The following is a 27,879-nucleotide window of genomic DNA, read 5'->3' as shown; positions in this document are numbered from 1 at the left end:
TTACATGTGGACTTACAATAGTCATCCTCTAGAAGAACCTTTTCCCAGACTTGTAAACCACCGGGTTCTTGGGCAGATGCTGAGTAGGACGTGACACAGAATATCATTCTGTTTCACCACACAAACATTAACAAATGTTTTTCCTCCTGCTCCCAATTTTGTTACAGGATGTGTTAATGGACAGGTGTTTAACCAGCAAGAAAATTCAGCATGGACCAGAAGCAGGAAGATTCATTTCCTCTCATCAGCTTGCTAAGGGCTCCATGCACATCTCCTGAATTTTCCTGGCAGAAATTATGTCTTTTCCCATCCCAGCAATGCGTTCCTTAGATCAATAGCCTTTCAGGAGTGAGCAGAATGCAAAAGGGAGACATTTGTGCAGCAAAAGTTTTATGAGCTTAACTGTAAGGGCTATCAAATAATAGCTGTGAGATGTCATATTAAGATATGCATATATGTGTATTAAATATATGCATGTATTGCTGTAAAGGTTGGATTTGATGATTTTGGAGGTGTTTTCCAATCTTAGTGATTCGACGATTCTATGAAAAACAAACTGTGCAATGACAGTGCCTGACCTTGGCCATACAGTATCAGGACTGGTGACAGCTCTTGGGTTTTCACATATCAGGGTCAAATTAACCTGGGTTATTTTTGCTCCTACATATGGACAGCAGGACAGCACTCCTGGCTGCTTGTGGAGCTTCAGCAAAAGGCTGTGATTGATGATGCCACTTGTGATAGCTTGAAACACTGGAGAAACCTGAACTTTCTCCATTACTACAATAAAGTATGAATGACATGGAGAACCAGGTCACAGAGCCAGACAGGAGAACAAAACCACAAGAAGAGACTGTCAGGGTAGCATCTTTCAGGAAAAACTTCAAAATCAGTCTGTACTTGAGAGCAGTACCAGCAGCCATTCCATCAGACCAGAGCCCTGCCCTGACACTACAGGAAATCAGGATATGGGAGAGCCCTGTGAAACACAGTTCATGTCAAAATACAGTCTGAAAGGGTATTTGAAATGTTACCCTGGTCTTTCAAGGTTTAATTTCATATTTAAAAGGTGTATATATACCCTATGAAATCCCAGGGTGAGGATATTTTCATTCTCTTTTCACTCCACTGCTTTTTGGTGTTTTGTTGTGTAATCATTGCCATTCCCACTCCCTGTTCCATCACCTTCTGCACTCCCCCCTCCAGCAATTTTTGGGGCTGTGGTATATGGTGCTACTAATCAACGCTAGGTTTCAGCTGGCCACAGAACAGAATACCATCCCAAGTACTTCAGTATCCAGGACGGGACCTGTGATCTTTACCAGTACATTATTCAGGTTTGTATGACGAATAGAATAACAAATTAGAGAGACATGTACTTAGCATATTTCCTTTTCTTTTTCTTCTGTTAAATCATGGCTACAAATTACTTCTCTAAGCAGCAAGTTTCAAATACCACTGCTGGAATATCAGTGTCTGAACTGTGGTGAAAGCTACAGGAATCTAAGTGAGGCAAAAAGTATGAGTTCAGTAGTGCCTGTACTTGTTTGCAAAAAGAGAAACAAAAATTCTGCAGAATTTTATGTATTGCAGATGGAAAAGCTGACAGCAGGAACAGTGTTTGAGAGACACAGCAGAGCTGAGCTTGCCCTTATTTATGTCTATCAATGGCTCTTGATATTCTTTCTGAAGTTTTGATCATCAAGAATCTTGACACTGAGTTTTTTATGGTGGTGCTAAAGACAGATATCAGCAACAGCTGAGTTTGACCTCAAATCCTGATGTCACTGAAGCATCTCTGAAACTTTTTACTTTTTTTCTAAAGGCTAACACCCTTTTTAATTCTTTTTGAAAGTACTAAAGCAGAACCAACCTTTGAGTTCAGCTTATTCAATTTTCTACTCCTATTCTTTTTTTAAAGTTTCTACCTGGGCATCCTCGATTTGTCAAGGAAATTTTCTCCTGTCAAGAGCATGAAATAAAAACATTTCAGCTGTGGCTCTCCATAAATTGTATCACTGCACTGGATATATGTACTTTACTCGATAATTTTCTGATGGCTGCTATGGCATTTTGATTACAAAATTAGCACTGCAGCTCTGTAGTGCTGTACAGTGTCAATAAAGTCTGTCCTAACTGAACTAAGAACTGGCTGATGGACAGATCTCTAGAAGCACTTCTCAGAGGGATCCATTCAAATGGGGCTGTTTTGAGTGCCATCCAAAGCCCAAATCTGTTCAACATCTCCATTGAGATCTGGAATGAGCACAGAGATTCCAGCTGACACTTTGGACACCTGAGAGTGATGCAGTGGGAGGCAGGACTGTTATGCTGAGCTTTTGGGGTTGGCCAGTAACCAGCCTCTGTGCGTGGTGTAGCACTTTAATATAACCATGTATACAATTATATATCAAACAGTGACCACACTATGAAAAGGGAACCAGATGAGGTCGCTAATCCTGGGAAAAGGGTCAGTAAGTGACAAACCACACAATAGCAGCATGATCCCTGCCTGGATGATGAGAAAAGTAATATGGGAGGGTAAGGATAATAAAGGAAGCTTTATCCTCTGCACCTACTCTGGTGAGACTGAGGCTGTGTTAGGTAATTTTTTAAAAAATATATATCATGGAATGTTTTTGGCCTTAAAAGCTATGAATCTGCTCAATCAGTGGAAGAAAAGATGAAGAACATGTAAATGAAGAAGCAATTCAAAGCATCCATGAGGTGCCTGTAAAGGCCGGGAGACCATTCACAGCAGCTCTCCTCAGATGGAAGGCAGATTTTGAAAGGAAAATAAAAGTATAGCAATTACCCACTTGGAAATAAAAGGAGAGAAAACAAGAAAGAAAAGGAAAATTGCAGATAAAATGTTCTCGACTGTATGCAATAAAACAAGATCTGGCTCAGGATCCTACCGTTATCATGCCTCTGACTTCACATAAAGGCATTGTAACTGTAATTTTGCCCATTTTTAACAAAAAGCCATTTTTGCTTAATGAAAATATTGCATTTGCTTCAAAAATTCCTCAGAAAGACAGAATATGACTCAAAAGTAAAAAAAACAAACCCAAACAGCACAAAGTTTGGATTCAATATTCATTCAGAAGTGGTCTCTGGTCTTGCAAGACCATAACGAAGCCAGAGGAACTCCTGCAATTCTTCATTTCCAGCTCATAGGAAATGAAAATTATACTTTTTAGGCCCCTAACTACATGACTTGAACATGCACAGAGAATCGTAGAATCATTTAGGTTGGAAAACATCATTAAGTCCAAGTATTAACACAGCACTACCAAGGCCACCACTGAACCATGTCCTCAAGTGCCACATCTACACATTTGTTTAATGATTGATAGTGACTCAACATGCATCTAGGACTGTCAGCCATTTTATGATTTCACCAATATTTGCATTTTCTCTTCACTGACATAATTGTCTGTTTTCAAGTAAGCCAAAATACTATTATTTGTGCATGTGAAATTGCTTCAGTGAACACTGCTGGCGCAGATCAGTAATTTTTTGAGAAATGGTATTTGCCTGGTTTATGCATAAATGAGTCCTCATACATGCTTATAAATATTTAAATATTCTAGTCCTGCAAGAATGTGTGTAGACATTTGATATGGTTTGTACTACATCACCTCTGAAGCACTACTTCACATGGTAATTTCTTGCACTTAAAACCAAGATTAACAAATCAATGCACCCTGAAAAACATTTTAAGATCAACAGTACATTGTCTTCTAGTGTGTTTTCTTTGCAATTTGTAGACAATAGATTTACAATAACAACTTGTAATTAAATCACTTTCTCTTATTCGGTCATTGCATATTAAGACTGTTGACATTTTACAGATGGTATCTTTGGAAATGAGAGATGTGAATGAGGGGGAATAGCTTCAAATGAAAGATCCTGGGTTTAGATTAGATATTAGGAACAAATTCTTTCCTGTGAGTGTGGTGAGGGCCTAGCACAGGTTGCCCAGAGAAGCTGTCGATGCCCCATCCCTGGAAATGCTCAAGGTTGGATAGGGCTTGAAGCAACCTGTTCTAGTGGAAGGTGTCCCTATGGCAGGGGGTTAGGACAAGATGAGGTTAAGGTCCCTCCCAACCAAAATATTCTGTGCTTCCCTATTGGAAAAAATATTGGAGTTTGGCAATTGACACTTGAGCGTGCAGGTTCTGACACGGAAACAGCCAAACCAAAGTGTCAGGCACGCTCCCTGGCTTTCCATGAAAAAATCTGGTCTCTATTCTTGATATGGAACCACAATCATTCTAACCACATCTATGTTTACTATTAATTCTGCTAAAATCTTATTTGAGGAGACTCTCTTAATTGAAGTAATAATGCCAAAATATATCAAGTGGGTAGAGTACAAAGCTGAGCAGCAGCCCTGATTAAATGAATTAATGTCTGATCTGAACATGGAAATATTTCTCTTTTTAGCCCAAGGCAAAACCATGTCCCTCTCTTCACTGGCATGTATGCATCCACATACAACATACTTATTCTTGATCTGAGCACTTTTAACTTTTTCTCTGACACCACATTTCAGCTTTTGAAGCCTTTTTTGCTTAGATTAAACTTGTCTTTCTTGCTACAAATTAATTCTGATTTATTTTTTTTTCTTCTGAGAAGATACCTTTTGCTTTGTTTAAAATGCAGCAAAACAATTGAGACTACACAATAAACCTGATTGTAACAGCTGTTTTGCAGAACTGCAAACAATGCACTTTGCTGGAGCCCTGAGATGTATTTTAGACTTGAAGTGCAAAAGGTTTTCACAATGAGAAGAGCTTTAAAAGAGAGACAGAAAAACAAATCCACTTTTTTTCTTTGCTGAATGTGTTTCTTTGATAGCAAGGGAGGAAAAAAAGACTAAAAGAAAGAAAATCCAAGAAAGAAAAATTTTAACATTCAGGAAATAGCTGCCCACTAAAATGCAATACAGATGAACTCACTGTGATATCCCCAGTTGAGGCATCCTACCAGACAAAAATTACATTTCCAGGTGCAACAGGATTATTCCTAGTGCTCAAGCCAAGCATTTAACACTGCATTTATGAGTGAGGCAAGGAGTTAGGTACTTCTGAAAATGATCTAAAGTCACAACATATTGAGCAGGGAGATCTCAGGAGCTGATCAAACACACCTCCATCCTCAAGCACATGCCCAGAGTTCAGCCCTGCCCACTCATGAGCCTTTGGGCACTCTCCCCTGTGCTGAGCTGCTGTGTTTGCCTCTAATACACACCAGCTTCATCCTCAAAATGCCTGAACACCTAGCATGGTGTCAGGGCTCAGCTATGGGAATATTGGTGACAAAGTGCTGTTGCAATGACTCAGGTGCTTGTTGGGTTTTTCTGTCATCCCTGTTTAGCCACTTGACACTTGTAGGAATCAAGGTGAATTGTTTTTAATTTCTGCTTTTTCCCTTGATTTTTTTATCTTTTTAGTTTGCAGTATTAAATTAGATTAATATACTAATAATTATTATAATAACATTAACAATAATAACAACAATATCACTACTACTACTACTACTACTACTACTACTACTACTACTACTACTACTACTATTACTACTAAATGCCCAATACCTTGCCTTCATCCTCAGTAACACATCTGTACACCATTCCTCAAGGCAATCAAGAAAAGGCTGTTTTGGCCAACTAAAGGAAACCTCATTTCTTTCCTGAGTAGCTCCTCTAATACCACATTAAACCAAAAGCAGAGACCATCACTCTCCTGCTTGCTCAGCTATGTTTGAAGTTGGGATATCACATCGCTCACAGGAGAAGCAATCAATGCTGGTAAGCTAATGAATTATTCCCAAGTTTGTACCAATATCTGCAGGAACATGAAAGAAAAACCACATACTAAGGAGATGACAGCAGGACAGGCAGAGCATGGGGCACAAACTGTCAATATTTCAGACTATGATTTGATTCTGTAGGCAACTGTTGCTACAACATTGCTTAAGAAAACACTGCAAGCAAAGCATTTAATCTCACAATATACTTGTCCAATATAATTTTCTGGGCTTGATCAATTCAGTTGGAAGGAAACAGCAAAAAATACCTGACTGTAGGTGCTGTGCCATCAAGAACAGCTTCATGAATTTGTGAATAAACACTTCATCTAAATGTAGATTGTACAGGTGCAATTGCTGCTGGCACACCTGGCTTGCCACACCTATGTGGAGTGCATATATATATATATATTATATATATATGTATATATATATATATACACACCCACACAGAGATAGCAAATAGAGGTATTTGCTTTCCTCAAACAGTATTTATTTACCATTATCACCTTGTTTATTATGAGACCACAGAGTTGGATATGCTGATATATCTGTCAAGAATAGATACCCTGCTGAAAGCTTCCTCCTCACTTAACATCTTCCTCTTCCAGTTGACCCCGCAGGCCTCTTTTTATGTTTCATTCCCTGTTTCTCAGTGCAGAGCTTTGATTTTTCACAGTCAGCACCAATTCCCACAATTTTGGGACAATTAAAAGCTCCACTCTAAAGTAGTTTCTAGTGAATTGAAACATGCACAACTCAAAAATAAATCTGTCTTATACTTCACACTTCTCTATGAGTGAGCCTCTGGAAGATGGTGGAGGAATCAGGAATGGATTGCTCCCTTCTCCACACCACATGGCTGTAGGGAATAGAGCTCCTGGAGATTTTAGGATCACTGCAGTAAATCTGGAGGCAGTTCAACACTGCTTCTCTGCATTGTCGGTGATTTACCTGGCACTCATGCCCAGCCCAGTCTCTCAAATTTATTTTTTCACCCAGTTAATTCAAATTCAATCTGGTCTCCCAGTCCCTAGTGGTGGTACTGGGAGAGCCCCAGGGCCTGGGGCTGGCACCATCCACCCTCCCTGGCTGTTATCCAGCATTTCACTGACCTCCTGCTGCAAGTATATATATATCTCATTTTCATATTTCTTCCTTGTGCTTTTTTGGTTAATATTAAGGACATATTAAAAAAGGGAAGACTTGATCTCAAGCAGAATCAGGGAGGAAAGAAAAACATCATCTTATACTTCTTAATTAGAGTTAAGAGAAGAGCACATTAAGCCTGCAGCTGCTGCTGTATTCATTCCTGCATGAAAAATGTCCCTACTTGTGTTCTTTAGATAGCAATATATCCATAGATGACATGCCTCTCATCTTACAGAAACAGCAATTTTCCATCTACATGTAACTAATATGCAATAGACCATGGCAAATAACGACTGGACTAAAAATTAACAATTTAGTAGTTTTCTTTCAAACTTCCTTTGTAGGTTGTTTTGGTCCAGCTACGACATCAGGAAAGTACTTTAATGGGCCATGATCTAGAATTTCAGGGGACTTTATTGTTGGTTTAATAACTCCTTATTAGCTAAACAGTGTTGACAGGATAAAGGAATTTTGATTGAATGCATCTTTTCCCTTTCCCTCAATTATCTGTATTAAATATTGACCTGTCCATATTGATGACAATGATGATGATGATACAGATCTAGATTACAGAGACTTTTTTCCTTAAGTTGAGCTTTCACATCTGCCAACCCACTTGCCCATTAGGGAAAACAACAGGAATGCCAGAAGTGTCATGCCTAATTCTAATGACCTCCAGTCAGATATAGTGCCAGAAGTTATATCCAAAAACCACCCGTCTAAGCATTCTCAAAAGTATGACTCAGCTGAGTGATATGCTTGCCAACTCACCAAACTATCTCCGTGCTGATTAATTAGATGCATGCACTGCTTTAGCTCTTATGACAACTAAGACTTTCATTTATTAATCATGTATTGAATCTTTGTGACAACTTAAAGAAAAGATAACAGACAATCTTTGTAGTACTCTATTTTTGGCATGTGAAAAGTCTCAAGATCATCCTATCAGAATTTTTTTAAAATTATGATCCTGAGACTCCCTATTTAATGAAAATTAATTAATGAGGAATTAGAAGACACCTAGAAGTGGTTCTTACCAGAGTTGCCAGGAGAGTGCTTCATCTGTCTCATGCACTACTTGTGTATGATTAAGGCAATTTGAAGAGTTGACACTTTAATCCCGTGTTAACAGATATTTCTAGTCATCCTCATAGATGCAAGAAAACTCTTAACAGTTGTGTTCTTGGGGTTAAGGAACAAAAGAACTTTCAGAAAATCAGTAGAAAGATGGTAGGTTTAGAAGGAAGGCCACTATTTCTGTCCATAATTCAAAACTGTACGTTAAAATGCGTATGAAAATTTTTAGCATGGGTAGACGTAATGATGAAAAATAGTACCTATTAGATGTAGCACTTGTACTAGTAAAACCATATTTCAGAAGATGTAAGACTCTGGATTTCTCTCATCCATGCACTTTTCATTTATTTACAGATGATCAACATGATGAGGAAGAAAGATAACCTTTGGGTCCCTGAGGGTCCTAGAGAGAGAGGATGGGTCAAGGGCAAGCAAGAGACATACATGGAGTGAGAGGAAAAGGCCATTTTGTGGCTCTGTGAGTTACAGCAAGGCTACAAGACTCTCGAATGAAACACAACTTCTAATGCAGCACAAGAATGTCAAATTGGGAAGCTCTTCACATTATCAAGGTCATTTTCAAACCTTTCCAACACTGCGACACTCCACCAGAGCACAGAGCACCAAAACAGACATGACAGAGTTTTTGAGAGGATAAATTAGATTAAGACTTTCTGTTGTCACTGAATTCTGGTAATTACATTACTCAGCTTGCTGAGCAGCTGTGCCCATATCTTGCTGCCAGACTGTGACAGCCAAAATTCATGGCTTGGGTGAACTTCAAGCAACAAAAAGATCTCTCTAATAGGCAAAAAATAGGGGAAATGTGCAGGATGCTGTACTTTTAAGCTACTGCTGCAGTAAATTCTTCAGCAGAAAAATTCTGACTTATAGCAAAACAGAAATCTTATAAACAAAATTTTCATGAACAAAAGTGCGCCCTTAAGTGTTTAAAGTATTTTTGAGATTTTTTTCCTACATCATTTAATAAAATAAAGAGAAAAAATATACTTTAACCAGGTACTAAATTTGCTTCCAGGTTCCCCAAATTTCAGAAGTTGCAAGCAATTAACTTTGGTTTTAAATTAAAAGCTGGTGAGCCATTACCAGCTCTTGATAAAAGTCATGATTCTGGGAAAACTAAAAATGGAGAAGTCAGTCTGGTTTTCAGCTTCAGATGGTGAGCAATTCTGTTCAGATACAAAATTCCTTGGACAAACAATCATTGTTACATCTTGTGTTTTGTTATGACAGTTTTGCAGTTTATCAATACTATTGCTATTAATTGCTTAATATTTTGTACTTGCCTTATTTTCATTGGCTACTTAAAATCCACTGAACTAAAACCCATAGAAATAATTCTTGGAATTTAGGTTTAAGCGGATGTGACTTTGAGAACCCACTGATCCAAATATGCTCCCAAATAACTGCATGTCAAGCCTTTACAGCTGAATTAATACACTTTATGCTTTCTTAATGTATGAGATTTTATGTTTTACTGTGTATCTGCTGTGTTGAATTAAATGCATGTGTGGTTCAAGCAGGCCCATGGCGACAACTGGGGCTAATCTTAAAACACTTTAAACAGCCTTCCAATATTTAAAGGCGGCCTACAGGAGAGCTGAAGAGGGACTTTTGACAAGGATATGGTATGATAGGACAAGGGAGAATGGCTTCAAACTGACAGACTGCAGGGCTAGATTGGATATTTTATGAAGAAATTCTTCCCTGTGAGGGTAGTGGGGCCCTAACACAGGCTGCCCAGAGAAGCTGTGGCTGCCCCATCCCTGGAAATGTTGAAAGCCAGGTTAGACAGGGCTTGGAGTGGAGTCTAGTGCCAGGTGTTCTTGCCCATGGCAGGGGGATGGAACTTGATAATCTTCAAGGTCCCTTCCAACTCAAACCATTCTGTGATTATTATCTAAATTGTGCTTTTTTTTAATGAAAAGTTGTAAAGCAAGAAAACAGACATTACCCTCTTTAGAACAGAATCCTGCTTAAGAGGTAACCAGCTTGTTATTGGCCCTTTCCCAGCACTCAACTGTCAATGGTTGAATCCTGCTTCATTTTTATCCATGTCTTAACCACACCCACGTTCTCTGTAGCTCACTGTCCTGATTACTGAATAACTCTGCCCATTTCTCTTTTTCTTTAATATCCCAAAGCATGGGCAACAATGCAACTTTCTATCACCCAGATGAAGGAGACAGTGCAGGCCTTTCCAAGGAAGGACTCCAACGAATGCTTAACTTAAAGCAAGAACATAAATTTATGAGGATAAGCAGAATAACACAAGTATTTATTATATCCCACTGTTTAAGTAGATCTGTGATCCTCAGATGCTTGCACAGGATGCTGATATTTGTATAATGATTGCACACTTTAATGCACTCATTAACATGGAAACAAAATGTAGGAAACATAATTCCCAGGCAAAATATTCAGTAAACATCTCCCCCACAGCAAACTAACTCATATTATCACAGCATCTTTGGACAGGTTTCCATCTTGTTTCTTTAGGGTTAATCAAACCACATACTCGGGTCTACAGACCTTGGCCAGGCCATCATCTCTCCCTTGCCATCAACAAGAATCACAACAAAACACAGAAGAAAACAATAAACTTGACAGACCTGTACCAACCTCCTGCTTCATGCTTACACTGTGGAGCACAGACACCTTCGGAAACAAGCCTTCCAAAGTGTTTTCATGGCATTAAAGACAAAAAAGGGATCATCTTTGCTGATCACGTCTAGGAAGACAACAGTGCCCTCATAGATATTCACATGCTTCAAACACCCAGGACAGACCAAAGCAGGGACTCACGGAAGGCTGTGTAGAGCTCCTGCAGGGTCAGGTGGCCATCGTTATTGTAATCATCAAACTGGAGAAGGTCTTCAAGTGTACAACCCAGTAAATTATCTTCCAGGTCCTCCTTCTTCATTAGCTGTAGCAAAGAGAACAGGTAACCTTACATGTAATGTAATGCTATGCACTGCTCACCTGGTAGATCTTCCATGAAATGACCTTTGGGGACATAGATAAATAGATAGATTATCCTATCTATCATTATATATTTTCTTTCTATCAAGATATTCATATTCCTGCAGCACCTCATGGACCATGGACTGAAGAGCCCCTTCCTTTACCAGCAGCACAGAAATGCATTTTCATTTTGAAAACAGACTGAAAAATAAATATTCAACAGGGAAAAACAAAAGTGTGCTTCTCCTTTCTCCTCTGTAAGTAAGTAAAAAATTGTATTCCCTGATTTTAGGAGTAGAACAGACAACTACTCAACACTGATGTGCTTTTCTAACCCTTGACAGTTTGCTTTTTGTGTTTTTTCAACATTTCATTTGAGTTCTCTGAATTTATTGTAGAACATGAACAAAACTGTTGAACTGTTGCATCTTCCAGATAGGAAAGCTTTTTCCTGTAGGCCAGGGACTCTTTTATTTACTATTCTAGTCTTGACCCATTATGTTGAAGCAATTTAAAGTAATTATGCTAAAAAAAATGACCCTTCACCTAGCTGTGGATGCTGGTGAGAGCCAGGGAAAACAGCAGTTTGAGTTTTCCCAAGCTATTCAAAGGAAAACAAAAGAGAAAGAATTAATAACAAAGTTTAGCGCCTGGTGTTGTGTACAGGAGGAGTGCGTGAGGAATGTGATGTTTTGGTAAGAGCATGTTTACATGAAGTGTTGCCTTCCTTGGACCAATGAGCTTATTCTATCCTTGGTTCAGCAAACCAGTCTATAAAAATGTGTCTACTCCTGCAATAAATAGCTTCTTCTACTTTCTGGATGAAGCCTGTGTGACTGTATTTTTTTGCCTCTCCCTAGCCTTACAGCGATACCTCGCAAGTAAAAAATATTCAGTATAAGTGAGATCAACCATAACTTCCAAGATCAATCCTCTAAAGATGAAAATTTCTCTCTGTCTACCCTTTGTATAGAAAATTGATTAACTTTTAATAAGACTGACAAGTTTTTACTAGTCCTTTTGATTTAACGTCAGGAAAAAGAAACAGTGGAAAACACTTCAGCTGGGACACACTTAGTTGATTTATAAACCTGACTTTAAAATACAGTAAAGATTTAAATGGAAAAAACATTCCAATTACCACCATTGTTAATAGCCTTATATATCCATGGTTGCAAAACTACATGGGGATTTCACTGTTGAGTCCAGAGGGAAAACACTGGATAGGGTCTACCAGCAGACAGGAGGCAAACCAGCTCTAAATAGAAGGGGATGGGCCATCTGTTGGCATTGTTTTGCTCAAAGCAATTCTGTTGTGGAAAACAAAAAAATGGGTTCTGCACTGATGAAGGACCATGCCCCCTGGAGAGACTCTCCTTTGGGGTAAATCCCTCTGCAATGGGCCTCCTAAAGATCCACTTTCAGGTCTTAAAAATTGCTTTTTACTGCAGCAGTGCAAGTTACCTGCCTTGAGTTTTTGCTCGCAGACAAGGTTATAGTGCTCAAGAGACTATATTTCTTTTAAATAAAACAAAGCAAAGGCACAACACCAGCTCATCCAGCAACCTGAGGAAACAAGATCTCACTGCATCATGTTCAGCTCAGCTTCCTCTGCCCACGGGCAATGACATTGCCATCTTTGGGGGAAATTTAAAGTTGTAGAGAGCTTAAAAATAGAGAGCTAATGCAAATCAATTACAAATCTGAGAAAGAGGAAAGAATAGTTATATTAAGACTATAACCTGAGTTACTAAATATTGCTTGTTATGTAATAAAATGTCCCTTGAAACCTGAGTGGATAAACCGGCCTTGCAAGAGCACATAAAAATCATTTGTTAAAGAGATAAATAAAGAATTGGCATACTACAAATAAACTGTGAATTGTTCTGCTGTGAGAGCCCAAAGCTACCTCATAGATGTACCCCTAGCTTGGCTGGGACTCAGCCATGCTGCCACTATGGCACCCAGGACCAGAGCCACTCAGCTCAGGATTAAAGGCACACATGGCTTATCTTAATTGTGCATTAATTGGCATTATTTTGTCTTTTGAGAGGTGATCTCATTGTCAACTCAGCCATGCTGGTGGCCAAATTGTATGGAGAATGGTTGGGTGAGAGGGCTCATGGCTGAGGCTGAACTTATTCTGGTCTATCAAACTGTAGTGAGCTCCAGATGTACAGGCACATTTACTGATTTTGATAACAGTGAGAAGAATTAAAATAAGAGTAGCCAATATCTTTGCATGCACTTGTGAGACAGATCTGGGCTCCAGGCACATCTGCAAACAAAGCCCAGAGGAACTTTGAAGCAGACCTTATAGCACTGTCTGTGCTCCTTTGCAATAACAATTGCTTGCAGGCTGCCAAACCTTTATTTCCATGAGAGTTTTAAAATCCCAACAAAATAAGTTTCATGTAAAAAGGGCAAAAAACTTAGAGAGTAGAACCAACACTTGAATGCGACTGTAAAAGATGGCTTTGAATTCAGATAAAAGTGTTTTCTTATAGCTACCATGTCTTTATGAAAAAATCATTGCCTTCTGAGGAAATATTGCATGTATTCACAGCTCCAAGATCTAAGGGAATTTATGATGACACTTTTCATTGTGTGGAAAGGATCAAGCATCCTGCTAACAGCCTGAGGACTAAAATGCAGCACAAACTGTCCTGGAGAGGAGTGAGCTCAGAGAGGAGCAGGGTCATGCCTGCAACACACTCTGTGTTCCCTGGGAAGTAAGAGTGCAGATGAAACACTCAAGGGTGAACTTACTCTGAACAACCCATGACAGGGGTTGGAATGAAATAAACTTTAAGGTCCCTTCCCACCCAAACCATTCCATAACTCTACAAAGGAACAGCTTTGGAAACTGGAATAGGTCCCAGATAGGACTGGCTTCCATAGGGCTCTTAAAAGGCATTTGTTTCTAATACTTCTCATGGATGATGTAATGGAATGGAAAAGACATATTACAGGACTGTTTTCTCAGGTCTGCATGTGCAAAGGGCAAGCTGAGGACACAGATCGAGTACCCAGGATGGCTGTTTGGTTCATTTTACCAATGAGAATAATTCCAACAGCACAGCATGCCTGAAATTAGAAATAACAGTTTTTTCAAGCTCTTACATTTTCTATAAATTTCTGCTAATCAACATTTCAGCATCTGCCCAGGGATTTTAGGACAACAAACTTTTTGAAAAACATTCCAACTTTGCTGTCACATTACTCTATGCTAATGCACAGTTCAGAAGGCAGGGAGAAGAATGGAGAGATTTCTGCCTAACTTACATGCACTTAAAAAAATCTAAATTAATTCTCCCCAAGCCGGCTAACTGGAAATACTTCAGAAGATGTCAGATAGCAGAGCAAGGATTATAATCTATTTTGAGGAGTATGGATGGGGCTGGAAAATGCCAGCTGGAAAATGTTTGGAGATGAGCTTTAAATGTTTGAAACAAGACTGACTCCTGGGAGATGCAGAGAGAGACTCATTGCCTGTGTTAGATTTTCCTCCTTTACCTGCAACTGACTGGACAGGTACAAATGACCATTCCCACATGAGTGCTGCTGTGTTACATTCAATTCACACTTTGAAATTAAAATCCACTTCATAATTCCATTTTCACTGAACAATAAACCTACCTGAGCCAGTTCAGAGCCGATAAGATGCCCATCACTGTTCAGATCCAAGTGCTTAAACAGCTCTTCAATTAGGAAGCGCTTCTGGGCTGCTCTGTCCTTGGCCAGGCTGCTTGGCGGGCTCTGCCGGCGAGCCTGCAAGTCCAGCAGGATGCTCTTGAGTTGGCTGTAGTCTGCCATTGTGCAGGTGTCACCTGAGAGACAAGAGAGCATTTCTGGACCATATGCACTTACCTTGATCTTTTCAAAGGACTGAGGTCCTAAAGGGAAAAATTAGGTACATATGTCTGCATATTCAGCTCCACTCAGCTCTGCACTTGAGGGGCTCCTGTAGTTGTTACCTTTTGTAATAGCTGGCAGATTTTCTAAATCCTGCTGTCACGGATACTCTCCAGCATGTTACCTTCCAGATTTTATAGGGCTTCAGTTACAGACTTCCACACTCAGTTTGTAACTCCCACAAATATTAAATCGGCTCTATGCTTTTCTATGTGAATAAATTTATCCCATAAAGTAAAAAATAAACCAGGGGAAGCTGATGTTTAGGAATTTCCACTAATGTAAATGGCACCTCAGAGTGCCACCCTGTGTCAAACATGGGGCTGATCTCAAGGACACCTTAGAGGCAGCCTGGGGTGGTAGAGCCAGAGGAAGGACAGTGAGGAACGCAGGGCTGTGGGGAGCCCCTGCAGCTGTGGTGCCACTAATGCCTGCTCTCATCATCCCTCTGCATGCTGAAATAAACACTGTCCTGCCCCTGACCAGGGAAAAAGGCTATTATCAGGGAAAAACCCTCAAGCCACTCTCCCAGAAGTGACTCTGGCTTGGCTGAAGAAACCAGATTGAACCCTTCTGACACGGAAAGCTCACACTGTGCCTGCAGCATGCAGGCCTCTCACAGCTCTTCTCCTCAAGGAAATGCATTCCCATGCCCAAAGTGATATATTATTACCCTTTTCTGTTTGTCTGTTGTCTGGCAGAACTCAGCGGAATGAGAAATGGCAACTATCTTTTTGTGCAAATCTGTTAGTGCAGGGCACAGTGGCTGGTGCCTTTCAGGAGCTTTGGAGCAGACCCTCAGGCTCCAGCTGTTCCACACTCTGTGGGTATCAACCATACCCCACCAACAGCATCAACTCGTTCAGCTGCTCCCCTCAGATGTCCTTATGTCTATAATGTAATTTCCCTACAACGTAAATAGCCTTACTCTTTACTTGTTTTAAAACAAACTTTTTTCGTTTAAATCCCATCAGTGATCCTGTTGGATTAAATTGAAGATTTAATCTTAAATCTAAGAGAATATGGTCCCACCTCAGTTTAAGGGACAATACTCCTGTAGATCATCTCCCCAAAGACAAAACATTATTCCTCTGAAAAATAACAGAAGACTCTGGCACAGTGATGTGATAATTGATAAAAGATTCGTGTTAATCACAAAAGCATTGGGGTTTGTATAAACCAGAATACTAAGCTCTGAAGTGAAGCATGGACACTAGATAATGGAAATTATATGATAAAATAATTCTGTTTAAAATCACCTTGTTATGTTATATTATGTTGTATTATGTTACATTATAATATGTTATGTTTTCCAAATAAGTTGTATCGGCTACCAGCTTGCAAAATCGGACTTCCCAAAAAGCCCTTCCTGCCTTTGTCTAATCAATACTGCCTATCTCCAGCACCAGACTTCCAGAACTTCTCTGGTGGTTATCTACAAGGACCAGATGGCTATCTGTGACTGATTATCACCCAAAGGCTTTGTGAATTTGTGTAAGGATGTTTATTTCACCACCACTGCTTATGACAACAAAAATCCAAAAATTGTTGATTATAAGGAGAAACCACAGTATAAGAAGAGGCTGCAAACCGAGGTTGGGTGGAGCATGGAGTGGGCGGTGACCCCTCATGCTCCCCAGCGCGCTGCTTGCTCTTCCTATATCAAATAAAGCAATCTAAATTTTGCTGAATATTGAGACTTTTGTCTCTCACTTATAACAGTGACAACTAATGTTCCTGTCCTTTTCTTGATGAGCTGCAACATTTTAGACCTCTTGGTCCCACTCTAAACAAAACCCAATTAAAATTCTAGGTGGTAGGCATTTCTCTGATAGTAAACCCATCTATTGTCAAGTCTTTTTTTCACCCTTAATATTTTGTGCTCCCATCTTCAAAAGCATCATGACTTAAGAAGGTGAGAGAGGGTACAGAATCTGAACATGTGCTCACCACTCATGTCAGTGCCCTCCTGCTACATGAACAAGAATTGCAAGACTCTGAACTCAGTCCCATCTGGTTTGGAGCATCTCTTGCTGCTCAGGGATATTAAGCAGCTGATAAATTTTTCCTTCTCTCTAAACAACCTCCAAAAACCACTGGGTCCCACCTGGGATCAGTCTTGTTTAACAGAAAAAACAAGGCTATTCAGCTACTATTAATTGTGTTTATTATTCTTGACTTCTTTATTCCCAAGCATGTCATTTTGTTGTTTGTGAAGGCAGCATGAATTGTTTTTTTTTCATTCAATCACCAGCTTATTTAAGAGAAAACCTGATTACTGTATCCATTTAATCAAGCTATTCTGTTGTAAATACTATTTTAGCTACTGCAATATTTTTTCTCTGACCTCGAATTTTATTTTCAGTCAAAAGTTAATCCCAGAAATGTATCTAGGGCTAATGAGGATAGGGAAAGTGATTTAATTTTCTTCCACTTCTATTTCTGCTTTGCGGTTTCCATTAGTGAGCACCAGCACAGCTACAGGCAACACACACAGTGACACTTGGGTGGGCTGACCCACTGCTGATACTGAGCTGGTTTATAGGTCATGGAGAGCAAAGCTCTGTATATCGTCTCCTTCCCTTTCACCCTCTCCTGCTGTCCTGACATCTGTAATCTTCTTACACTACGCCAAGAATCTACCAACTTTATCTACTAAATACTCTCTTTAGGCTTCTGCTACCTCTTGTTCTGTTCTTCCAGGTATTACAAATACGACTGCTAAGCAAGAAGAATGTCAGAAAAGCTGTATGTGTGCCCTCTCACTTATCCCCACTCTCCTCTCTCTCTGCTGACTGGCCCCAGAAGCTTCCTTTGCAACACAAGCTCATTATTAGCAATTTATCTCATCTCAGGCTGCTCTCCCTGGTTGGCCTTGCTAATGGATGTCTCTCAGTTTGGTTTCCTTGTTAGAGCTTCCTAGGGACTTGGATTCTGTTCACAATTGCGACTTGTACCCGGAGGTTTAGGTTGGATGTTAGGAAAAGGTTCTTCCCCCAGAGGGTGGTTGGCTACTGCAACAGGCTCTCCAGGGAAACCAAGCCTGACAGAAATCAAGCAGCATTTGGACAACACTCTTAGGCACATGGTGGGATTTCTGGGGCTATCCCGTGGACTTGATGATCCTTGTGGACATCTAACTCAGGATTTTCTGATTCTATGATTTTAGCTGACCACTACCGCTCTTCAGAGATGCATTTTGAAGTGTTTCTTCCCTTCCCTGTTTCTAAACATCAGAAATGCCACCATATGTGTTCCAGGTTCCTGTGTGGTACTGCCAGCTGACCCCCTGTGTGTACTCAGGCACCATCCCCACCACACAGTTGGGGAACCAACACACAGAAAGAAACCCATACAAATTCTGAATGAGATAAAACTGCTATTCTGTCATGCCCTAAACTGATTCTTCAATTCTAGTCCATTATTTCACACATCATGCTGGGGAAGATCTCCAAAGAAACAAGCCCTTCTTATCAGTTTAGAGCATTTTCAAACCCAGTGCAGCCTGGAACTATTCGAATTAAAAACAAAACAAAACAAAACAAAACAACAGAAGAAGTGTAAAAGAAAAATCCAGCATATGAAGGTCTGATTGCTAAAATGTGGCAAATAATTATCAAATTTACATGCCCTGCTCACTCCAAGCAATGGTGCTTCTTGCTCTGGTTTGCAGCAGTGACATAATTCATCCTGTTTAGCAGTTCTGCATGCTTTGGGAGATAAAATATTGATCAGCCTGCCAAGAAACACAGAATGCCATTATTGTTTTATGTCAGAACTCAGTAATGATCTACATTTATCAAGAACATCCTCCCTGTGAAAGGTCAGTGGTGAATGTGGCTAAGTTGTGATGACAGATCATTAATCCAGCTCCCTCAATAACTGGCCTCTTTAAAAATTTTACTCCTGGTTTCTGTGAATTGCCTCAGGCTTTTTACACTTGGATCCCACAGCAATCTTCAACCCAGTTCTGAGTAAAAGCAGATAACAGAGAAACAGCCAGGCTGGAGATGAAAGTGTCCTTTAAAGGAATGCAGGGTACAAAATAAAAATAAACTGAGGAAGTGAAGAGCTTGCTTTGATGGGGAAACTAATCTCCCAGTGAAATATTACCATGCAAGGTGCCTTACAATACTATGATTACTCGAAATGTCAGTACTTCTTTAAATATCAAAAATTATCTAATAACACCTACAGAGCACCAATCTCTGAGACCCTGATGTGCAGAGCACCTGACAGCAGATGTGAGCCTGAACACACGCAGGAGTCTTTATAGGATTTGAATCCCACTGGTTCCTGAGCTATTTTTCAGCAAAACCATATGGGCTGCAAGAATGGCAGGGGGCACCTGCAGCTCTTCCTAAAATCCATGAGAGAAGCTGTGCAGCCATTAGCATCTAGGCTACGTATAAGAGTGTGCGGTTATCAAGAAACACACAAGAAGGCATACAAAGAGATTCAAACTTCTTGTGACCCTTCAAAACTCTCCAGAAGTTTCCCCTGAGTGGCACCTCCACACAGCTGAAGCAGAGGTACCCAGTCCGTATGGTCTCAGATCTGGGCTCAAGCCCTTGAAAATCTGCAACTGTGCTGCCACTCCCAGCATAGGATTTCAGTAAGTGTGTTATTACCGCAGGTGAGATAAGACATTACCTGGCATCCCAGGCAGAGCTGCAAGCCCCATTTGGCTCCTGGATCCCACCATGCCTGAAATCCACCCACCATTGCAGGACAGTGCTCCTGCCCACTGTCCCTGGGGGAGGATAATAACAACCCAGTACAAATAACCCACCACTGAAGGGGGAACTGCAAAGGGGAACTGCAGTGGCACTAATTTTCTAGGCAACCCTTCAGCACCACCGTATGTAGTAATAAAGAACAGTTTGGAGCCAGCTGAAGAGTGTAATTTCTAGGGCAGGAGGCATCCAGGGTGCCATTTTATTTGACAGATCCTCTCAAACCATGCTGACTATTTTCAGCTGTTCCTATGGCAGTTTTCAAGCTCCAGGGAGAAATTCAGTGCAGGAGATGAGACCAGTAAGATTTGTTTTCTCATCTGTATCTATAGGGCAAAAAAGATATCATTACTGAAAATAACATTTCTAGACAAAATTAAAGGAGTTGGAGAAAAGTTATGTTTTCAAAACAGTCCTTTCCCTGTATTTCACTCAGGATTTACCTGGCATTGTTAGAAGGATTAGAAAATGACTAAACTAAAATGTTACAAATTTATTTCTGAGTGTGGTTTCTTAATTGTTGTGCCATTTATGGCAAAATTCCTCATCAGCACCAGCCCGTTTTCCTACATACAAAATGAATGTGTTGGCTGAACAGTGGAAATGTGGTCCCAAAAGATCAGAATGCTGAACCTGAGCTGACTGCTGAATGTTATGTGAACTCTTTACCCCAATGATCTGTTGCCTTATGGCCTGTTTCACTCAACGGAGTAAGTTCACATGGTGACAGGAAAATTCAAGATGACTTCAGTTCTTCAGGGGTCTCCTTGCAAATCCCCATTCCACCATGCAAATTTTATATCTGTCTCTTTCTATCTTCCTCTTCCTGTAATTGCTTGTTTCTGTACATGCATGGAGAGTTTAGCTGGACTTTCCTCACAATTTTCCTCTATGGTTGGAAATAAGAAAATAACTGCTTTTCTCAACAATTTACATGAACAGACTCCTCTGAGCAAGTGCAGCTGCAGGAGGAGAACATCAAGAAACCTTTTTGGAATTGACAATTTCTTCCAATTTAGAGATATCTGCGAGTTTTGAATCTTCCTAACTCTGATTTTTATAGGCTGTAAATACTACAAGTTAGATATTAGGAAAAAATTATCCATTGAAAGAGTGGTTAAACCTTGGAACAGGCTGCTCAGGGAAGAGGCAGAGTCATCATCCCTGAAAGAGTTCAGAAAATGAGCAGATGTAGCACTTTGCAATGGGATAGTGGTAACAGGGATATTTGGCTGAAGGTTGGACTTCATTATCTTGGAGGTCTTTTCCAACCTTAATGATTCCGTGATTCTATACAAGGTCTGAGCAAACCAATTAAGGATGAAGAGAAACTAACACAAATTTTAATATAAAAAAAAAGTGATAACAACCATTTAACTTCTGATCATTCAGAGAAAGCTTCCTATAAAATACCAGGCTGTGTTCTGCAGCAATTACACTGCATGTAACCCCACTGCAGTGTTCCTATAACACCTGATAATTACACAGGAGGCTTTCTGCTGCCCCCAAACATCACTGAAGACCATCTCTGTGCACAGAGGAAGCCACACACCACAGATGTGGCATTTAGGCAACGCTGCTAATTACATCCTGTTCCCTCACAGCATTACTTGCTCGCCTCCTTTACACACAGCCAAGTACCTCAAAGGCTGAGTACCCGTTTTATTCCTGATTTGAATTTACAGGTTAAGTGAAACTCTGGGTTAAGTTCCTGCTAAGAGGAGCAGATGTTTAACATCATGCAAATTCATGAACATCCTTCAGTTGCCTCTGCTGAAAAAATGCAATTAACAATAAAAATCCAAATGAACTTGCTTATCTTAGGGATGTGTTTCAGCTAATAAGATGTACAATTATCAGGTAACCATATATAATTTGGCAGTAACTGGGAGCTCACCAAATTTATCACAGAAACGGAATGGAATATATGCCATGAAGCAGATACTATTAAACAATAGACATTTACAACCTGGAAGAGTTAAAGCTTGCCTCAGTGTATATTTGTTTCAATATTTCATTTTATTACAAGAGAAAGCACCCATCTATTACTCTGTGAGTTTTAAAAATATATGAAAAACTTACAGCATGAAAATATTAATTCCCAGTTCTATAAACGAAAACTCTATTTCTACCTTAAACTATATTCCTTCCAAACTACATAAAGCTAAATGGATCATATTCTTCAGCCCCAAATGCACTGGAAGAGACGGATGAATTTTCAGCCTTTCTTGGGAAGCCCAAGAATTACAACTTGGTTTGCAAAGTCCAAAGGCAAGTTCTAGATTTGTGTCCTGCCTGGAAGGGAGCAGGAGCAGCCCCAGGGAGGGAGGTAGGAAGAAGACTGCAGGTGGGAAAACACACGATAAACGTAATTTATCAAGTGCCTATCACCAACTAGGCAGTGTGCCACAGATTTATAGATTTACAGACTTTATAGATTTTTAAAGCCAAGAGGGATTATGTGCACACTCTGACCTTCTGCACTGAGTTCAACATGATTTTCCCTGCAGCAGCTTCATAATTTGTTTCATCTATAGCACACCACCCAGGAATGCTTCCATTTTAGCATCTAAGAGAAATTTTAAAAATTATTACTTAGTCTCAATGGGCAAACATACTGTATTTTAAATTTCTTTAGCTTCAGTTTCCATCTACTGAATTTTGTTACACATATATCTGTACATCAAATTGTAAGTCTCTTATTCCACGTCACCTTCCCAGGTCTGCTCTGCTATTGTGCTCACCTGATGTTATACCTGTCCTCTTCAAGGAGCTGTGGGATACAATGGCTCTCACTAAGGCAGCTCACATTCTGAATGACTGGGTTTTCTCTCTTTTCTGGGAATTTTAGTCCTCTGTGGTTGGCAACAAAATGACCATGGCCATGTTTGCAAGAACCATTTTTGGCTTCTAGTCAGTGGGTGGCTTTTCCAAAATTTAGTGCCCACCCCCTGGGCTGGCTCAGACCATCTCTGGTACTACAAGGTGATACTGTGCAGCCCACAAAGAGCCCAAACACATTCCCAAGCCAGGGATTTCTAGATGATTTGGTGGATGATTGCTCTCATTCCACCAGGACATCTCTCCCAAAGATCCACTCAGACAGCATTCCCAAAAACTATTTAGCATAAAGAAGATGTAACTAACAGCAATGCCTGGCCTGGGAAAGCATGAAAGCAAACGAGGCTATTCTGATTATATTTGCTGCCTGCTGAGTACTAGCTGTTATTTTTATGTTAAAAAATTAAAAATTATTGTCAAACCAGAGGGAAGAAACAATGTTATGAACATCATTGCAGATGAAGGAACACCATGCAGTCAAGGCAAACAACTCATAACTCCTATATTGCTTGTCTCAACTAGTAGGTGAGTGTAAATATAGCAGAAATCCTGAGTGAATTATGCATGAGTCCTATACTGAAAACTGTCTGTTTCTAATGATTAATTGACCCAAAATACAGCCCACTCTGCTATAAATCTATTACTACACACAGAAATGTGATCTTACATATATACTCTCACACATTCAACTCTCTGTGATTGTTGTGTACTCTCTCTAAATTATATTTTGTCTTCAGATTGTATTGTTCTGCTTTTTAAAAGCTATTAAGCTAAATTAGTGATGCTGCATCCTAAAGTGCAGACAAGGGAGAAGGGGAGCAGGAGAGGAAAATGTTCCTTATACGGGGTCTTTTAACAATAACAACAGAATTAGCTTAAGAATGTCTAATTACTTAAGATCCCATCCCAAAACAAACAGTGCAAGGAATTGCTTCAGTGATTGAGAAACACTGTGTTGAAAGAGCCTGGGAAGACAGTGAGGTTTTTATTAAGGGTAAGAAAGAGAAGAAAGTAAGACAAGAGAAGTAACTGGGCAGGTGCAAGGTGGATGCTGGGGATTCTGAATTGGATCCATAAGGGATACTGCATAATACATCTTTCCAATATGGAAAACAAAATAAAACAAACAAAAAAAAACCAACTAAAAAGTAAAAACAGCTATTTGTGAAAAGACACACTCCCAGATAGTAAGTAACAGCTGAGCACCACTCCTGTAAACAGGGGTCTTCTCTATTTCTGTTTCATCACTTCAGCAACTCAAAGGTAATTAAAGGCAAACCTACTCTGTATGACTCTGTATGACTTACATCTCCATTTGTGTGATTTGTACTTCCCAGGGTCAAATTATCCATCCCAGAGCCGTGATGCTGTGTGTGCTGCTCCATGGCAGCACAGTGGGACACTCCAGAAACCTCCATACTCAGTCTGCACACAGTGGTAAAACTAAACACTCTGCTTTTAGCAAGAATTAACTAGATGGTACTCATTTTACGTATTTCCTTGTGCTTTTGCTGTAAGGATGGTTAGATGACAGGTTTCTTTCCATGGGTTGAACCTTTGGGCCACCAGCAATGGCAGTAAGGCTCTGATCAGCATGGTTTCATTGTGATGGGTTATGAAGGAATATTTGGAGGACAGTTGTAGGTCAGCAGGAAATTTTGGGGTGTTGGGAGCAGTCTGTACCAATCTACATACTTCTCCCTGTCCATATCTGTCCAATTCTTTTAAAGGCTCTGAGATAAGGCTCTCGCCATGCTTTCAGAGAGCTACTGGCATGGGTTTAAAGCCTCAAGTGCTGCCAAAACACAAACAGTAGAATAAATATGGTGCAACGGATCTCCTGGGACCCTTCTATCCCTTCACAGCAGCATCAGATGCTCTTTCAATTATGGATTACAGCCTCAATATAGAAGCAGTGAAAGCAGGAGATGGATAAGAAGTTAAGAGATATCACCCTTGTGCTTGATGCACATGGCCGCAGACAAGGGAAAACCCAAACCAAATACATCAAGAAGAGGAGTTGCTTGAAAATCAGTAATATATTTTGCAATGTATCTGCTGTAAGCACCAGTTTACCCCTGATGCCGTGCTTTAGCTTAATTCTTTGCATCTGAGATTGCTATTTTTAAATGAAGGGAATTAACCTGTCAACAATTAATATTTAGGGAGTGCTGCTTTGTTAACGCTGAAGCCAAATGCTTCAGTTGGTGATGCTATGCAAGCTGTAGTTTGACATTTTATAAACCTCTACCTTATTCCTATTAGAGAAAGCAAAATTGTCTAGATTCCTCTGGGAAGTAACCAATGCTCACTTTTTTATGGCTGACTGGTGCATCTATCAAATACTTCTAGACATTAAATGTGTTATTTGGAAGCTCTAATAAACGTTAAAGTCGTCCAGCACGAATGTAAATCTTGCTGATTCTGTTCTGCTCTGAAACACCTTTCCAAACATTTCACTGTCTGTGCTGTCAGAAGGAATACTTCACTATCACTCAGTGCTTGGGATTTCATGTATGTTTCCCTGGTAAAGGTATTTTTCATTTTTACTGTCTGGTGTCTTATCTGTATGAAGTATGCACAGGAAAAGTGGCCAACAATGTATACTACAAAGGCTACCATGCACCATTCTTGTTGATGGATGCAGTCAAGCACATTTTTTCTTTTTCTTGGGTATTTGTGTGCACAGGTTTTCTCTAATAACTTCTTGGAGACACTCGTGTTTCTATCACAAGACCACAGGATCTGCCACGGGACAGCTTTGTCCTCTATCACAGAGTTTTTAAAGCAATTCTAAGCCCATTGCTATGGTTACCTGTTCTCTCAAGAACATTCCTACTCAGGTGTGTGATTTTAACAACAGGGAGAGCAGAGGGTATGTACACACACAGGGAAGTAGTTCTCATGACATTTCCAACCCAAAAGCAAGAGGAAAACCATAATTCTTTCCAGACTGTGTGTCCTTTCACATCCTCAAAGGCATTCAGAGAAATCCTCTGCAAAACACTGCTGATTTACAGCACTTCCCCAGCTTTCACTTGAACTGTGGAGTCTCCCATATCCTCTTGCTGAGCACTAAAAGACAACACATGTAATCACAGTAAGCAGGAGTATTTATTATTGTTAAGGATGTGTGTAATGGTCTGATAACGATGTGCTGTGCCTGTTATTCAGATGTCATTAGGAGACCTCTCAGACATCTCATTAGTAGACCATAACATACACCCTAAGGGCGTTACTGCAATTATAGAATGTTAACTTCTGAAGAGGAAAACATGCACACAAGGGAGAGAATGTACTTGTAATGGGGAAAGAAAATATCAAAAGGGGTAAGAAACTTCACACAGAAAACTCTTAAATTAGTCCACAAACAACAGATTAAAGGGAAATATTTACAACATGTACATGTAGACATGAGAGTCTACCTACTCCTCCAGAATTTTATGAGGTAAAAAGTACTCCATTTAGTAGATATAAAGGTTTGCAAAAGAATAGTTGGACTTTTGTTATTATAATCACACACATAATAGAGTGTCATACACATATGGCACTCCAGAAACCAATACAGTCTTCAATTACGGAGAGTGAAATTGTGCCACATAATGACACAATGGCCAAGCTACATAAAGTGATAAATCCAACACTTTCCATGTGACAAACAGTGTAGATGAAGACTCCAATGCCTATTGCACCAACCTGCCCAAACAACCATAGCATTCAACACAACCTCTGAATACACCTTGGCCTGTCTATAAAAGGCAGCAGCAGCATTTACAACTCTGAGGGCTCCAACAGAGAGAAAAACACAAATACATCTATTCTTACTTCCCATTTACACCATAAATCCACATCACTGCTTCTCGTTCTCTCCCATCGGAGCCCAGGCAACAGAAACAAGATTTGTATTTCTGCTCTAAATCTATGTCATGAACAGCAAATGCAGCAGATCAAGCAACATAATGAATAAATAAAAGCTCACCAATGCTACAGGCTGAATTTTGGGGATTCATTCCTCTTCTCTTTGTTTGTGGGATTTTTAAAAAATATTTTCTCTTTAACACTTTAATGATGGGACATTATCTGAGCACTCAAAGTGCTTTGCTACTGACAAATCAAATAACCTTTCTGCAGTTCAGGGTACCAGTTCTGGAGTAGATCTGCTGGAGGCCTGTCAAGATAATATCCCCACACCAATTGTTGACAGTGGGATTCTTCATTATATATGTCACTAAAGTACAGAGGGAAGCTTCTTACCACAGAAATAAGGGGAATGAAAACATGTTTTTCCTGAAGATTTTCAGCACTGAGAGTGCCATATTCCAGGGTAAAGCATGAATGACAAATCACTGTGTTTTGATTCATGAGAGCACAACATTGAGAGGGAATTAGCACAGTTTAAGAGCTGGGACAAAGGGAGCAATGGCCCCAAGGAAGCTGCCTACCCAGGCACAGCACAGTTGGCGCTGGCACTTCTGTCCCTGTCTTGCAGGGCTTCAGCTCATGCTCTGCCTCAACAGGCTCCCTCAAGAACTCCCTAAAGAAAAGGGCTCCCCAAATTTCCATCTCTCATATGGATGAGAAATGCCTTCCCCATGGCAACACATCCCCAGTATCAGAGAGAGTTTGGAGGCTAGAAAAGAAAGAGGGAAGAAGATAAAAGCACATCTCTAGATTCTCCCAAAAGAAGGAGCTTAAGCCATTTACAGGACAGCCTTCAAAACATTTTCCATCTTATCCCCTTCCTGCCCAAACAGCACTGGAGCAGACCCCCAACTATGAATTTGTTTCACATCCCAGGAAATCTTTTCATTTCACTCTCTGCTCCACATTCATACCACTCAATATTTATTTCAAATGCATTAACTATAACACAAGTGGCAGATCCAAATGATGCATCCTTCGGCTCCCACGGCTCTGATGAACTGACATGGTTTCGTGCCCTTAGCTCACAGTAATCTTTAAGTGTCACAAGGGTTTGGGCTCATTACCAACTTACAGTCAATTTTCATCGCCACAAATCCCACCTAGCTGTTTCTAAACAGCACAGGACCCAAATGAAACTCAAACCCCTGGAGAGGATAAAACTCCAAGGTTTATTACAGTGGAGATTAAAATTCAATATTGAAGCAGAGCAAATTGTTAAAATGCTGCACAGCTTTAGCTGTTCTTTGCTCAAAGAAGCAGTTAGGTAACAGTAAGTTGGGTTCAACACAGCTTTATTAACATAAATTCTATTTGTTGAGGGCTCTAAAGGAAGAACTGATGCTTACGCCTTGCACTTTCAGAAACTGGGTACCCAAAGTGATTTTCTTGCCTTTTCAGGAGACTAATGCAGCTCAAGCTGCAGCACAAGGGC

General features: G+C 40.1%; 1 protein-coding gene across 7 annotated transcripts in view; it reads right to left on the bottom strand.

The window, feature by feature from the left end:
• FSTL4 (follistatin like 4) overlaps window positions 1-27,879 on the bottom strand; it is a 258,601-nt gene that overhangs the window by 91,434 nt on the left and 139,288 nt on the right. For all 7 annotated transcript variants that reach the window (XM_088173724.1, XM_014892738.2, XM_088173727.1 and 4 more), the window contains 2 exons: window positions 14,671-14,861; window positions 10,873-10,993 (listed from right to left, as the gene is read on the bottom strand). In XM_088173724.1, coding sequence (XP_088029850.1) covers window positions 10,873-10,993; window positions 14,671-14,861 — 312 coding nt within the window. The remainder of the gene's footprint in view (window positions 1-10,872; window positions 10,994-14,670; window positions 14,862-27,879) is intronic.

Source organism: Sturnus vulgaris, chromosome 15 (genome assembly GCF_052056855.1).
Source record: "Sturnus vulgaris isolate bStuVul1 chromosome 15, bStuVul1.hap1, whole genome shotgun sequence".
In the NCBI taxonomy this organism is placed as follows: Eukaryota; Metazoa; Chordata; class Aves; order Passeriformes; family Sturnidae; genus Sturnus; species Sturnus vulgaris.
This window is presented reverse-complemented; position numbering and strand designations above follow the sequence as displayed.